At 36.9% G+C, this 15263-nt stretch overlaps 1 protein-coding gene across 2 annotated transcripts in view; it reads right to left on the bottom strand.

Annotated features, from left to right (window-relative positions):
* Window positions 1–13872: 13872 nt before the first annotated feature.
* LOC117382962 (regulator of microtubule dynamics protein 2) overlaps window positions 13873–15263 on the bottom strand; it is a 59773-nt gene continuing 58382 nt past the window's right edge. For both annotated transcript variants that reach the window (XM_055227264.1, XM_055227263.1), the window contains 2 exons: window positions 14780–14860; window positions 13873–14029 (listed from right to left, as the gene is read on the bottom strand). In XM_055227264.1, the coding sequence (XP_055083239.1) occupies window positions 13976–14029; window positions 14780–14860 (135 nt within the window). In that variant the 3' untranslated portion in view covers window positions 13873–13975. The remainder of the gene's footprint in view (window positions 14030–14779; window positions 14861–15263) is intronic.

Below are 15263 nucleotides of genomic sequence, written 5' to 3' on the forward strand. Positions count from 1 at the left end.
CTCTAAAAAAAAAAAAAAAAAAAAAAAAAAATCACCTCTCAAACTAAAGATGCACCATGTAACTTTTTCGTGTCACTATGACGTTATTGTTTTGCCTGGAATGTTGCATAATATGGCATTAAACTGATATTTCTTGCCCAAAAAATACCTGCTCTGACCTGTAACTTGGCCTGGTAGCTTGTTTCTATGGCGATAGATCAGTAATTCTATGGGATACGCCAGAGCAATCACTATAAAAGTTACACAGTGCATCTTTAAAGTCAAACTATCTGATTTCATGATATTCTGTTTGTTAATATAATGTTTTCTTACTTTGATATAGACTTGGTTACTTCTTAGCTGTCTCATATGTGGACGTCTGCTGAACATGAATTTCAGGCATTTTTGGCAACATTTTTAAAAGAAAATTCCTTTAGACTTTGGGAAATGCCAAAATAGGTGATGTAATCTATTTGCGTGCCTTTGTAAATCCCCTTAATCCAAAAATTTTAAACAAAACATAACCGGATGAATCAACCCGCTTGTTCCAATCGCCCACGTTACCCATGATGTTAGACGAACCAAACCAAAACTGTGCAGGAAAAAAAGTTGATATTACAGAATACACAGTGTTTGTTTCTCTAAGGGGATATCCCATAATGCTTTGCAAAGTGATGTCATCTATTTTAGCAATTGTGAAAAGCGCTACTAGAAAGTACAATAAATAAATAAATATATAAAACAAATGCCCAAATCTGATGTTTGCAGTTCTTTTACCACAAACTTGATGAAATTTGCCTTAAAGCTACTGTACAATGTAAAACCTGCCTCCTCTTTGCTGTGTATCGTCTAAAACCTGGAATGTCATTGATCTGTGTACAGTGTAGAGATGTTATAAGACAAATAAACTATTAACAAATAAACAAATAAACTTATTTTTACACTTAAACAGTAACTCATGTGTCGTGTCTTGTTTTTCATTCATATAAGAAAAGAATCATGGTGCATTTCAGGGTTCAGGGGTGTAATAGTTAGTTTAATGTCATACTGTGGAAAATTACAAAGAAGGCAAAGAAATCTCTGGAGACAAGCAGAAGATGGACTATATGCACCTTTAAGTGATACAGTATATTTTAATACATTGGGTCCAAAAACTTAATAACAATATAAAAAAATAATATAATAATACAAAATAAATAAATTAAAGCAGACCTATTTGACTTTTCATAGCTTCTGACCACATTATTGTTGTTTCCTTTCATTATTTCCCTTCTCTAAGTTGTATTTGGAGTGATTTGTGCACGTTTGAGGGATCTTTAATCACTTATTTTCAAGACGCCATACTGCGATCATCCCCATTTTCACCGCCACTGCTCTGAACTTACTTCGTTCACCAGTTTTATTTTCTTAGTAGTGGTGATACATGTACAATTTGGCAGCGTTGTGTACTCATTTTGGTACAAATGAAAAAAATCCACTGCTCACTAGTGTGATGTGCTTCCGGGGTGTGGTTGTGCTGACATTTATGATGACGTTCTCTCCCATGGGGCATTGCAGTTTTCTAACTCGGAAGTCAGCTGATTTGTTTCTTTTATTAAGTCGTTTTAGATGAATATTGCAATTTAAAATGTGTGAATGATAACAATGATTCACGGGTGTCATAGATTATAACTATAGAACAGACTCAGGCTTCTTCAAAATGTTTCATTACAAATTCAATCTCCTAATGAGCTGTGTGGAAGGTTCCATCCTGAAAAAATTTGAAAAATCCCATAATATTCCCATCTTTGTACCAGTACATGGAAGTGAAAATACTTCCTGTGTCTGATTTGTTGTTGATACTGATGTAGACTGCACACAAAAATGCTGATCTCCTTAGACCTTGTCAAAAGGACACACTGTCTGTGAAAAAACATCATGCTCTAAGGTTTGGCAATATTTTATCAAACACTTTAATTAGCCTTGATAAAACATGAACAAACACTTAATTTGTAATGACAAAAACGTTGTTGAGAACAGTGGTGGAATGTAACAGTAAAAGTAGTAGGCAAGGCAAGGCAAGTTTATTTGTATAGCACAATTCGTACACAAGGTAATTCAAAGTGCTTCACAGAATAAGAAAGACATTAAAATAACACAAATCAAAACATAAATAATCACCCAATCTGCAACTCTCTCACCCACTCGTTTGCCCCTTTAAAAACTCTCTCTCGCACTCTTTAAACACTGTCTTGTTCAGTTTAAGAACTTTCCCAGTACTTTACAAAAAACTTTCCTGTCACTTCTCAAATACTTTCCTGTCACTTTACTATGTCTAATAAAAGTCCATCAGTCCATGTTTCTTTTGTCATCATAAAATTACCATTAAAGGAGAAGAGTGCAGAATAAAAACCTTTCAGTCATATGCACAGATAAACAGAACCGTTTTGAGCCTGGACTTAAACATTGCAAAGTAGAGGCCTGTCTCACATCTTCAGGAAGACTGTTCCAGGTTTGAGCTGCATAAAACTGAAACGCTGATTCCCCGTGTTTAGTCCTGACTCTGGGCACCAGCAGGAGGCCGGTCCCTGAAGTCCTCAAATTGTGAGATGGTTTATATGGCACTAAAATGTCCTGGTTCTAGTCAGGACCCGAGCAGCAGTGTTCTGGATGTACTGCAGCTGTGTTAAGGCTCTTTTGGAGAGGCCAGTGAGCAGGACGTTACAGTAGTCTAACCTACTGGAGACAAATGCATGGATAAGTCTCTCTAAGTCTGGCTTTGACAGTATATCTTTGATTTTTGCAATGTTTTTTAGGTGGTAAAAAGCTGCAGATGTTATTGATTTGATGTGGCTGTTAAAGTTCAAGTCTGAGTCCATTATTACCACTAGATTTCTAGCCTGATTTGAAGGTTTTAGAGAGAGAGACTGGAGGTGACTGCTGACACTTTCTCTATGTTTCTGTGGGCCAAAGATGATGAATTCAGTCTTGTCTGAGTTTAGCAGAAGAAGGTTGTTTTGCATCCACACACTGATCTGTTGGATGCAGTGGCAGAGTGAATCCACTGGTCCATAGTCACCTGCTGCAGTGAGACATAGATCTGAGTGTCATCTGCACAGTTGTGGTAAGACACAGTAAAGTTCTGTACTTAAGTGCACATTTCAGCTATCTGTATTTTACTTAAGTAAAATTTTAAGTGGATTCTTATTTGAGAGCATGTATTTATACTTTCTGCTCCACTACGCCCTTCGAGACAACTGTTGTTGTGATTTTGGGCGTTACAAAAATAAATGAATTGAATTGAATTGAACTACATTTTTTAACTGAACTAAACAGTAAAAGTATTTCTATTATTGTTTGAGCCCTCATGAAAAGACTGAGGGATTTATTTTTAACATGTTCACAGTTCAAGCAAATATGGGAGCCTCAGATCAGGAGTCAGGACTGTCATAGTTGGAGGATTTGCCCTGTGGTGCATGTCTTGGGTTGAAACATGCAAACCCCCATCCTAAATATGACCGAAACCAAAATTTCACTGGGACTGGGATTCAATCATGGATGTCATTACGTTGCTCTGAATGCTCCTGAGTATGGCATTAAACGTATCTTTGTATCTCCATAGAGACAAACTGGTGACTCCAACCAGGATGAGCCCGGGTCAGATCTGTGGAGTGACTGTCATGCTTGGTTTGCATGTTTAGAATTTTAAAAACACCTTATGTATATTGAATAAATGGAGTGGAAGTGGTGAAAGAAGTGCTCAATTGTGTAAAAGTACAGATACTAGAGAAAAAAACAAAAACAAAACTGAAGTAAAAGTATTAAAGTACTGTACCTGTTTAAAAATGTCCTTAAAGAGTAAAGAGTAAAAGTATTTTGTGCATATTTTGAGATCTTATAAAGCTTCAAATGTAGTGATTTGTGCTGCATTTTGTATATTTTTATATTTGTGTATATTTTGTATGTTTCCTCAAACTTTAAACATGCTAAAAATAAACCTCTCAGCCGTTTCAAGTAGGTCTCATACAATAATAAAAATACTTTTCATTCCCGTTCAAAAATGTAATGTAGTAGAAAGTACAGATACCTGCTCTCAAATGTAGTGAAGTAAAAGTAGAAGTATCACAGTATTAAGGACACATAGGTTAATGTGTGTAGTTCATATTGTACTTTGTGTGACTCTCTGCTTCTCTGTTGTTCTGAATGGGGGAGACTCCGGTACAGTGACCTTTGGCCTCAGGCGGGAACAGGAAGTATCTGGGATCTCCCTGTTTTTATCTCACTCAACAGAACATCCTGCCCAGAAAGAGAGAGTGGGGCGGAGGGCAGAGAAAGGGAGGGAAGGAGAAGTATAGAAAAGCATAAGGAGAAGTATAGAGAAAGAGGAGGAAGAGAGAAAGGAGCGTGGAGAGAGTGAGAGAAAGAAAGAAAGAAAAAAGAAAGAGAGGTTGAGAGAAAAGGGAAAGAGAGGTAGACAAGCAGAGAGAGAAGAGAGTGAGGAGAGAGTGAAAGAGAGAGTTAGACAGAAGGAGCAAGGGGAAGAGTGGTAGAGAGAGAGAGAGAGAGAGAAAGGCAAAAGAGAGGTAGACAAGCAGAGAGAGAATCAGGAGAGAGCGAGAGAGAGAGAAAGCGAGGTTGCGAGAAAGGGGAAAGGGAGGTAGAGGTAGAGAAGAGAGTGAGAAGGGAGAAAAAGAAAGAGAGAATTAGACAGAAGGAGTGAGAGGTGGAGAGAGAGAGAGAAAAAGTGAGGTTGAGAGAAAGGGAAGAGAGGTAGACAAGCAGAGAGAGAGGAGAGTGAGGAGAGAGAGAAAGAGAGAGTTAGACAGAAGGAGCGAGGGGAAGAGTGGTAGAGAGAGAGAGAGAGAGAAAGGCAAAAGAGAGGTAGACAAGCAGAGAGAGACTGAGGAGAGAGCGAGAGAGAGAGAAAGCGAGGTTGCGAGAAAGGGGAAAGAGAGGCAGAGGTAGAGAAGAGAGTGAGAAGGGAGAAAGAGAAAGAGGGAATTAGACAGAAGGAGTGAGAGGTGGAGAGAGAGAGAGAGAGAGAGAAAGAAAGAAAGAAAGAAAGTGAGGTTGAGAGAAAAGGAAGAGAGGTAGACAAGCAGAGAGAGAAGAGAGCGAGGAGGGAGAAAGAGAGAAAGGCACACAACAGAAGCAGAGAGTGGGAGAAAGAGAAAAAGGGAAGTAGAGAGAAAGGGGAGAGAGGTAGATAGGCAGAAAGAGAGAGCAGAGAGTGAAAAGCCAGTCAGCAGAGGCAGAGTGGGTGAAAGAGAGAGAGAGAGGTAGAGAGAAAGGAGAGAAAGAGGCAGATAGGCAGAGAGACAGGAGAGAGAGTGAAAGAAATGGATCGATCAGTAGATAGGCAGAGAGGGAGGAGAGAGAGAGAGAAAGGGCAGAGAGTGGGAGAAAGAGAGAGAGAAAGGGAGAGTGAAGTGCGTGACAAATTCTGAAAACAAGTCCAGATGATTCTTGATACTGAGTGTGTCCTGTACTAAAAACAACTACACCTGCTGAAATACTTGAACTGTCTCAAGATTAAATGTTTTTTTCCCAAATCATAAACTTTTTGTATTTGGATTGATTCACATTGAGATTATGTGCATCAGAAAGACATGAAATGGGGACGTACCTGTGTAAATATATAGTTTTAAAAGCAGACCTACTCTGCAAAATTGACTTGTTAGATATTTTAACCATGTTACAGTCGTTTGAGCCATGTTTCTTTTATGTCAAATCCCATTTTCATCTCCACCGGTACACACCTTCTGCTCTGTACTTACTTCGTTCTCCAATTTTGATGTAAAAACGATGCAAATTATAACACAAGCACAATAGGTCTTGTTTAAGGGAAATTAAAGGCGATGTACAGCACACAGTGGACATATTTTGGCCTCAAGTGCTGCAGCTGTGCAATAAATCTGTGCTTGGGAGAGACATATTTTGCACAAATACATGGACAAAAATTGGGTCTTTAATGTCAAACGATTAGAGCCGTATTCAAACTATAGGATATTAATTTTAAGTGCCCTGCTTAACTTTTCAGATGAAGTGCCAGCTGCTTGTTTCCATGGAGATACAGCATTGTTTCCCATCCATATGTGTCCCCGTCTGTCTGCCTATACACTGTCTGCACTGTAGCCATCTCAGGTGCATATTTTCAGCTCACCTGGTATTTGAATAGTGGCTGCTGGATAATCCTGTGTGCAGATTTCTGAAGTATTGCATGAAGCTTGTGGTAAGACACGTCCTCTGTCGGAGCTTATACCTGTCAGAGGCGCTTTAGCAGATTAGCATCACGCTCTAGCCCTAATCTGCGTCAGGCTAAATGAATGCCGATAAAACAAGAGCAGATATGGCAGTGCAGATTGTGTAAGGAGGTCTGTAGATGTGAATGCTAAAGCCTGATTGTACAGATTTACTGTGGAAAAACTGATAGGAACATTGATAATTAGACTGAACGCTGTTTTTTGACCTCTTTATCGAACAGTACCAACAAGACAAGGAATTTTTGTAATGTCTTTGTGCCAGTCTCACGACAAACAGAGAGGACTGAGTGAAGAGGGATGAGAAATAATGACAAAAATTATTATATGTTTTTGGAGTATCCCGATTATTATATTCAGACAATGTTTCAATCCAACAGATGTCGTCTTTAAATAAAAGCTCTTCTGGGGACTGGTGTTGTGAATTAACCTTGGCTATAAACACTGTGATACATGCATCATATACTGAATTGTTAATCTGTTTGCTGTATCTGTCTCTTTATTTTTTTTTTAATGTCTTCAAATAACTGTTTATTTAATTTGTGTTTCGTGTGTCTTGAACTATGTGAAGTGTCTTTGCATATGTATTATTATGTATTAGTATGTATGTATGCATTATTGTTATTATTATTATTATTATTATTATTATTATTATTATTATTATTATTATTATTATTATTATTATTAAATGTATGTAGGTTTAAAGATCAGACATATGGCAATCTATACCTTTGTTTAAATCATACATTCTTTCCACTTTTATTTTTAATTTTTAGTTATTTTAGTTATGAAGTAGAAAATACAGATACCTGCTCTCAAATGTATATGTATGTATATATAATTTTAATAATCTGTTCACCTGTTCTGTATGAGCACTGTATTGATCAAGAAAATATTATGCAAAAATTTGAAAAAATAAGTTGTGTTTTTTTTTTTTTTTTTTAAAGAAAGTAGACATATTTTATAATTTAAAATAAAGTATGTGTTTTTTGCTTTATGTCTAATAGTGGTAAACTATTAGGTCACAGTTTAAAAAAAACAACAACTTTTAAATATAAATAAATCATTGTTACAGGTTTGAAGGCGTCTGCCCCAGCTCTGAGGACACAGACACAGGTTATGTTTGTAAAATCGTAAACAACCAGCTTAACATTATTTTGACACAGACTGCAAACTGATACAATGATATAGAGAACATAATTGGTCACTCACAAAAGGCTGAGCTCAAATCACCTCCTCCTCCTCAGACACTTCCAGGGCATCACGTACAGACATCAGCATCAGATAAACAACAGTCTATCTGCTCTCTACTGAGAAAAGGACACCAGGACCTAAAATGACTTACTAGCTTTGATGCTGTTAGAATTATTATGTTTTCCCCTTACACTGTTTTGTTTTAGTGGTTTCATTAGCTCTTTTGAAATGTTTTGGTGTCTTATTATTTACCTGGTCAGAGATTGTCAAGCTGCACAATGTAACTTTCAGCAGGGGACCCGTCACCATGGAGATTTGACTCACATATGAAGCGTTCAAGTGCAAAAACAGATACCTCCGTTTTGAAAAACTGCCAAAAAGTTAATTCCGAGGGATGGGATAATGTTTTGATAGCAGTGAAATAGATTTGGCTTTTGGAAAAATTACTATACTAAGAATAAACTGCAAGCCTCTGATGACTTTCTCAAATGGCACTTATCTGTTTTTGCAAATAAACTCTTCATATTGTCTGGATAAGCCAAGTTACAGACCACAAGAGATGATAGATGTATTAGCGCCCCCTAGGCTTAGAACACTATTTACTATAGAGAGAAAAAAAAAAAAAAGAAAAAGATATTATTCTATTTTTATTTATAATGCTGTTCTGTAAAAATAAATAATGAAGCAAAAATAAATAAATGCATAAAATAAATGCATACATAAAATAGACAGTGTGAATAGTGCCAGGATCACAGGCAGAGTCAATAAATAGCATCTTGTTATTTATTTATTTTTTTTATCAAAATGAAGTTCTGATTTATTGAGAAAAGTTTGACTAACAATTTGTCTAACAATTATTTCTATCAGACATGGGAATAATGCTTAAAAAACACACCTAAATATGGATCAAATTCACAATACCAATGTTTATATTTGTATTTTTTATTTTATTTTATATTGTCAGTTTATTTAGCTGAAAATTGTTGAAACTTGACTGAACATGCTATTTTGTAGGTCAAAGGATCTCAGGGGCCCAAATCTAAATCAATTATGTAACAGGGCTATTACAGGTTTAATCTAGGGCTAAACCAGGTCTATAATCTGCATCTAAAAAACATTGCAAAAAATCAAAGGTATACTGTCAAAACCAGACTTGAAGAGACTTATCCATGCATTTGTCTTCAGTGACTACTGTAACGGCCTGCTCTGGCCTCTCCAAACAAGCGTTAAAACAGCTGCAGTACATCCAGAACGCTGTTCCTCAGGTCCTGACTAGAACCAGGAAGTACGAGCACATAAGTCCTGTGCTCAGAGAATAAACTTTAAAGCAGCTCTGCTTGTGAACAAGTCTCTATATGGCCCAGCATCAAAGTACATCTCCGACATGTTAGTGCCATATGAACCATCTCACACTCTGAGGACTTCAGGGACCGGCCTCCTGCTGGTGCCCAGAGTCAGGACTAAACATGGGGAATCAGCGTTTCAGTTTTATGCAGCTAAAACCTGGAACAGTCTTACTGAAAATGTGAGCCAGGCCTCTACTTTGACAATGTTTAAATCCAGGCTCAAAACAGTTCTGTTTAGCTGTGCATATGACTGAAAGGTTTTTACTCTGAACTCTTTTGACTCTTTTTGATGATTATTTATGTTTTAAATAGTTTTGTATTGTGATTTTAATGTCTTTCTTATTCTGTAAAGCACTTTGTGTGAATTACTTTGTGTATGAATTGGGCTGTACAAATAAACCGGCCTTGCCTATAACAGGACTATTCAGGTCTAATCTGAGGCTAAACCAGGTTTAAAAGTGGACTACATGATTTCCACTGTAGTTCTTAACAAGAAATTATCCAAAGGAGAACAACCAAATGGATGATATGAACTCTAAACTAGGCAAACCCACAAACTGAAGGACTGTCCAAGTACCTGAAGGAGCTGCACAGTTTGGGAAATACTGGCTGCGGTTACAAGCTCACCAAAATCTGATTAATATCTGATTTAGAGTTGTCTAGAATTGACTTAAAAGAAACGAAAACTGCACAGTCTGATGTGAGTAATCAGACGTAGGCCTGTCACAATAACACATTTTAAAGTGCGATATATTGATGAAGAAAATATAGATGACACTGATAATTAAATTATGCCACAATGACCCTAAATCCCTAAAGAAACAACTGTAAATGTGAAATTGTTAAAAGCTACAAAAGATAAATATCAGAATGAAACACTTTCACAGTAACACAGTAATTAGTTTGAATTTATAATGAGTCATAGAAGTCATTTATTTAACCTTTTACAGCTCAAATCTTATTGTATTGCCAAAAAATAACATAAAATGCCCCATTATTACAAAGAAAACATACCCATGATGAATATTGACCCCTCAAAATTATTATTGTTCCATCTGTCATGTATGGATAACACTGGATGGAAATAAATCTTGTGTCATTGCAGAAGCTTATCAAAACAATGCTACAGCTGTAATCAAAGCTAAAGGCGGTCCAACGAAATATTAGAGTGCGGGACTTTTTTTGTCCAGGCAGTGTATGTAAAAGTTAATGAGACCTTAACATTATTTTGTCTGGATTTACCTGTTGCATGTCTTTGTAACATACACCACCTCCACCTGTGTATCCCACAAACAAAGTCATGCCTCAGAATTCCCCCCATTTGGAACAGCTGGAGTCTGCAGATGTGAGGTCCCATTAAACACATGCACTTCTAGGAAAAGGTGAGCTCTGTGACTGTATAAACAAACAGCTGTGTATATCCAGTGCTTCACGTTTAGCCAATGGAAAAACTGTAAAGAGAGACATGACCAGACCGGAGCTTTGAATCACATCCACGTTTGAATTCTCCACTGGCACAAGATGTTCTGGAGACTGCAATGCAAGAATGGACACTTATTCATCAGGTTTTGAACACACACCAACATGTATTCAAATACCTAAGGGTGGACTCAGCCTGCATACATTACATAAAGAGACAATTTAATGTGGCGACCGCAGAAAAAACAGGATAAGGGAAAGACAGGAGAATGGCATGTATTATGATTGCACAGGTTTAATGAGAGATTCCAGTTGTATTAATCATCAGTTTACAGGCAATGTCAGCGTACAGTAATGCAGTCGTAGTAACAGTTGTAATTCTTCACAAATGTTTATCTTTTTACCAGGGACCCATTAATCTAGAGTTCAGTGGGTTTGGCTAGTTATGATTACTTAAATAAACTGCATGTACCTGTGCTCGTACAGTTTGAAAAAAAACATAAAAAAATTACAATCCCAACTGAACCTGGGTTGCCAGTTCCTCAACCTACAGCTCTAGGAAACATTCTTTCAGTATATGAACATGTGAACGCTCAGAACCTCCAGAATTCACTAACTGAGCTGCAGAGGCTGCACTAGCAGAGGAATGATTGGCTGCAGGTGCTGGGGTTTAGGTTTAGGTAGTGACCAAAGTTCTTTTAGGTTTAAACCAACTTCAGCCTTGAAACTGGGAACCCAAACGAGACTCATGTGAGGCTCATTCTGCTTTCTGATTTAATAATCGTCTTGAGAACCAAAACACCAAATTATAACATAAACAAAATAGCCATCATGTCCAATGTTTTATGAAATCAAGAATAAATCAGCATTAAAAATGTTATCAGTAAAAATCATATTTGATTTGAACATGTTAACCTCATCGGAGAATACAGTGAAGTTTATGGAATTTAAAATTAGAGAGCGATTGGTATGTTTTGGGGTTTTTTTCATAGCTAATGTGATACTGATAGAATCCAGAGCAACTGATGGCTGATAAGCTCTTCCAACACTTTTGGGCCGATACACAGTGGTGCTTTAATATTGGCCTCTGCTGGAAATGTAATATATATAAAATGAAAGAAATAGTCTCCAAAATGATCTTGCATTTAACAGGATAATAGTAAGGTTCTCTGTGCAGATACTTAAAATAATTACTTGAGTAGAATTTTTATTCACAAGATAGTAATGTTAAAATGACTTGTATTTTTGAGCTATAAGTATACCAGATGTTCACACCTGTGTATAATTAGCAAAACATTCATTGAACAGGTAGAAAAATATGCAAAGTGACAAGTCAACTTCTTTTTTTTTTTTTTTTTTACAATAAATGTTTACATCAGATTTGTGCCCAAAATCTCTCATGAATTGTCTAAAATAAAACATAATAATCAAGGAATGTAACAGGTTAAAACAACATTAGAACAATAAAAAATAAAAATTTAAATTAGTGTACTTCATATTTTTCTGTAAACTAGAAATTATCAGGCAAGCAGCATTTCACAGCATCTCAGTCCAATATGGAAAGAGCCGTCTTCAAGAGGATGGATATAAAGCTAAGCACCATAAAAATCAAACTTTGTATAAAAAATGAAAAACAAAACTTGGAATTTATGCAAATATGATTATAGATTGTGTGAAGAAGGCATTGAGAGGTCGTGCTATAATCAAAGCATGGTTCTTGTTCGACATCTTAAAGGGGCATTAACATTTATGTAACTTTTATGGTGGAGCCATTTTCTCCAAGGAGAAAATGGCCTGGCATTAAACTTATCTGATTATATACGGATATATTGACCAAATCCACCAAATTATTTACTAAATATGCCATTTAAATTTTCAGTGAGTTCTTTTAGTAATGTATCTGCTAATTTATATAGTTTAACTTATGGTGAACAATCTCCCACCTGCCCATCAGATCATGTTATTGCATTGCCTGAAATGTTCCACAGTATGGCATTAAACGTATGTAGTTCAATGGGAATAAGTAGGTGATGCCATCGGGCCAAGTTGTTGGTCAGATGTGTCAAACAAGATTGCATGCTTTTTAACAGAATATATGATATAGGGATACATCAAACATTCCAGGCAAAGCAATATCATCTCCATGGAGAAAAGATTTATTTCTGGGCAAATGTACACACAAAGGCCCAAATAACATAATTCATAAAAAAAATAACAGAAGAAGCAGAACATTTATTTGCAACAACTAATATTTCTGCAGTTCTTCAAGTTGATTTGAAAAACAACAAACAACAAAAAGAAATCCCAGGACGGTTCAGAGCATTTTTTTTTCTTCCCAAAGTTAAAACCACAGACTTCTGGACACTCACAGAGTGAAACAATCCCTTTAAACGACGTTCACATGGATCCATATACAGTGGCTTGCAAAAGTATTCATCCCCCGGAACGTTTTCACATATTGTCACGTCACAAACACAAATTTAAATACATTTTATTAGCATACAACCACACAATGGCGCACAAGTGTGAAGTGGAAGGACATATTTTACAAGATTTCGAAATAAAAAAATAAAAAAAAACTTAAAAGTGCAGCGTGCAAAAGTATTCAGCCTCCTTTTTTATGCAACCAATTGCTTTGGGAAGTTGCCTGATGATTTTGGAAAGATTGAATGTTGATCTAATGACTAAAAAGAGTCCACCTGTGTGTAATCTTGCCTCAGTATAAATGCAGATGTGCTGTGAAGGCCACAGAAGTTTGTTAAGAGAGAGTTCTGGAGCAAACAACAAAATGAAGTCAAAGGAGCGCACCAAACAGGTCAGAGAAAAAGTCATGGTGAAGCTTAATGCGAGGCTTGGATCTAAAAATTTCCAGAGCGTTGAACAACTCAAGGAGCACTGTTCAATTCATCATTCGGAAATGGCACAACTGCAAACCTACCCAGACATGGCCGTCCACCAAAACTTACAGAACAAACAAGAAGAGCACTCATCAGAGATGCAGCCAGGAGGCCCATGGTGACTCTGGAAGAGCTGTAGAGATCCACAGCTCAGGTGGAGGAATCTGTTCACAGGACAAATCTGGTCTTTAGGGAAGAGTGGCAAGAAGAAAGACATTGACATGACTTCTAGTGAACTGTAAATATGTGGAAGAAGGTGCTCTGAAAACCTGTTGGAGGAGGTTCACCTTCCAGCAGGACAACGATACTAAACATAAAGCCAAAGCGACAATGGAATGGTTTAAAGCAAAACATATTCATGTGTTAGAATGGCCCAGTCAAAGTCCGGACCTAAATCCAATCGAGAATCCGTGGCAAGATCTGAAAACTGCACTTCAGAAACGGTCTCCATGAAATCTGACAGAGCTTGAACAGTTTTTTGCAGAAAGAAAGGGCAAATATTTCAGTCCGTAGGTGTGCAAAGCTGGTGGAGACATACCCCAAAAGACTTGCAGCTGTAATTGCAGCAAAAGGCGGTTCCACAAAGTATTGCCTTAGGGGGGCTGAATACTTTTGCACGCTGCACTTTTCAGTTTTATATATATATATATATATTTTTTTAATCTGGAAATGATGTATAATTGTCTTTCTACTTCACGCTTATATACCATTTTGTGTTACTTGTTCACATAAAATGCAAATTAAAAAAATATTTAAATTTGTGGTTTTGACTTGACAAACAAAAAGTTCCAGGGGGATGAATACTCCTGCAAACCACTGTACTCCAATACAAGAACTGCACAGTCTCTACAGGTTCTGCAGACGCCTCTGCAGACACCTCCGCACACGCCACTGTCCACAGTCAAACGCCCAACGCCGGACACAGCACATCCAGCTCCTTCTGCGCTTCTAATGCCTGGGGAAAAAAACATTGGTCCATTTAATATTTAATCTCCATTCAGTGTATGTGATTTATCCCAAATAAATGTGGCTGAAGTAACCTGATAGGCTCTATACAGGTCTCCTTTTTATTTAAAATGTTTTTATTTTAGAAGTTGCGCAAAGCAATATTTGCAAGAAATGCTTAGTATAATATTTGATGATTACATATGGATTTTAAAGACACATCGCAGTATAAATTTGGTTCACTCTGATTCTTTGACTAATTTAATGCACCTGATTTTTTTTACATGTATCTGAGCAAATGTATACAGATATACTGTATAAGCAGCTCTTAAGGTCAAAATATGGTTGCTGTGTACTGTCTGCATTTAATTATACAGCTTCTTATTGTCAGAGTAACAGGAAGTGCATGGTTAGCATGCTAGTTGTTTTTAACATTACCATGACCCCACTCTGGCCTCCAGAGAGTTAGGAAAAGCATTTGTAAATTCATTGCAGTTATTAATTAGGATGTTTGAAATGCATTAGGTAGATGAAAAATATTTTAAGACATCTGCAAATGTTTAAAATGAACTAGTTCTGTTTTTCATAAAACAAACCAGGTATCGCGTTTTTAAACATGCCTTCCCTGTGCTATCGTGAGATGTGGTTCGCTCTGTTTTGCATTGATTACCCATTTAAGTTCAGGATTAATTACAGATTATTACATTAACTCAGGTCACAGCGGAAAACTTAAGATTGAGCCCGGAGCGTTCGACTGTACCTCTTTTAATTCTGCTTGTGCTGAGTTTGCAGCTTCACACATCCTCCGAGCCCGCTCCTGCTGCCCCAGGTCTCTGTAACACTGCCAAGCACAACAACAGCACGTGTCAATGGGACGTCTCCAGCACATCATGCAGAAAACAGAGCAATGTTTACCACAAAAATGTAGTGATTAACTAAAAATATAACTTTTAGATCAATTAAGTGCAGGTTCTACGAAACAAAACAACTTCTGTCTCTGTCTTTTTACGAACTAAGTACCACATCCCAAAAATATGGTGTTTTTAATGTAGTTAGCTTGTTAGTAGTTGTTGATGCCACAATTTCAGACAGGACAGGGATCTGTGTAATTATTGGGAGATTTACTGTATTTGAAAGAAATTTGCAAATTTATGATCTGCATATCCTTGTAGGCACTGGATCCACAAACTTGCCAAATTAATCTCATGTCCTAAAGTCCTTTGAGTTAACAACTATCACATTGT

The sequence above is a fragment of the Periophthalmus magnuspinnatus genome, chromosome 15, assembly GCF_009829125.3.
Source record: "Periophthalmus magnuspinnatus isolate fPerMag1 chromosome 15, fPerMag1.2.pri, whole genome shotgun sequence".
Classification (NCBI taxonomy): Eukaryota; Metazoa; Chordata; class Actinopteri; order Gobiiformes; family Gobiidae; genus Periophthalmus; species Periophthalmus magnuspinnatus.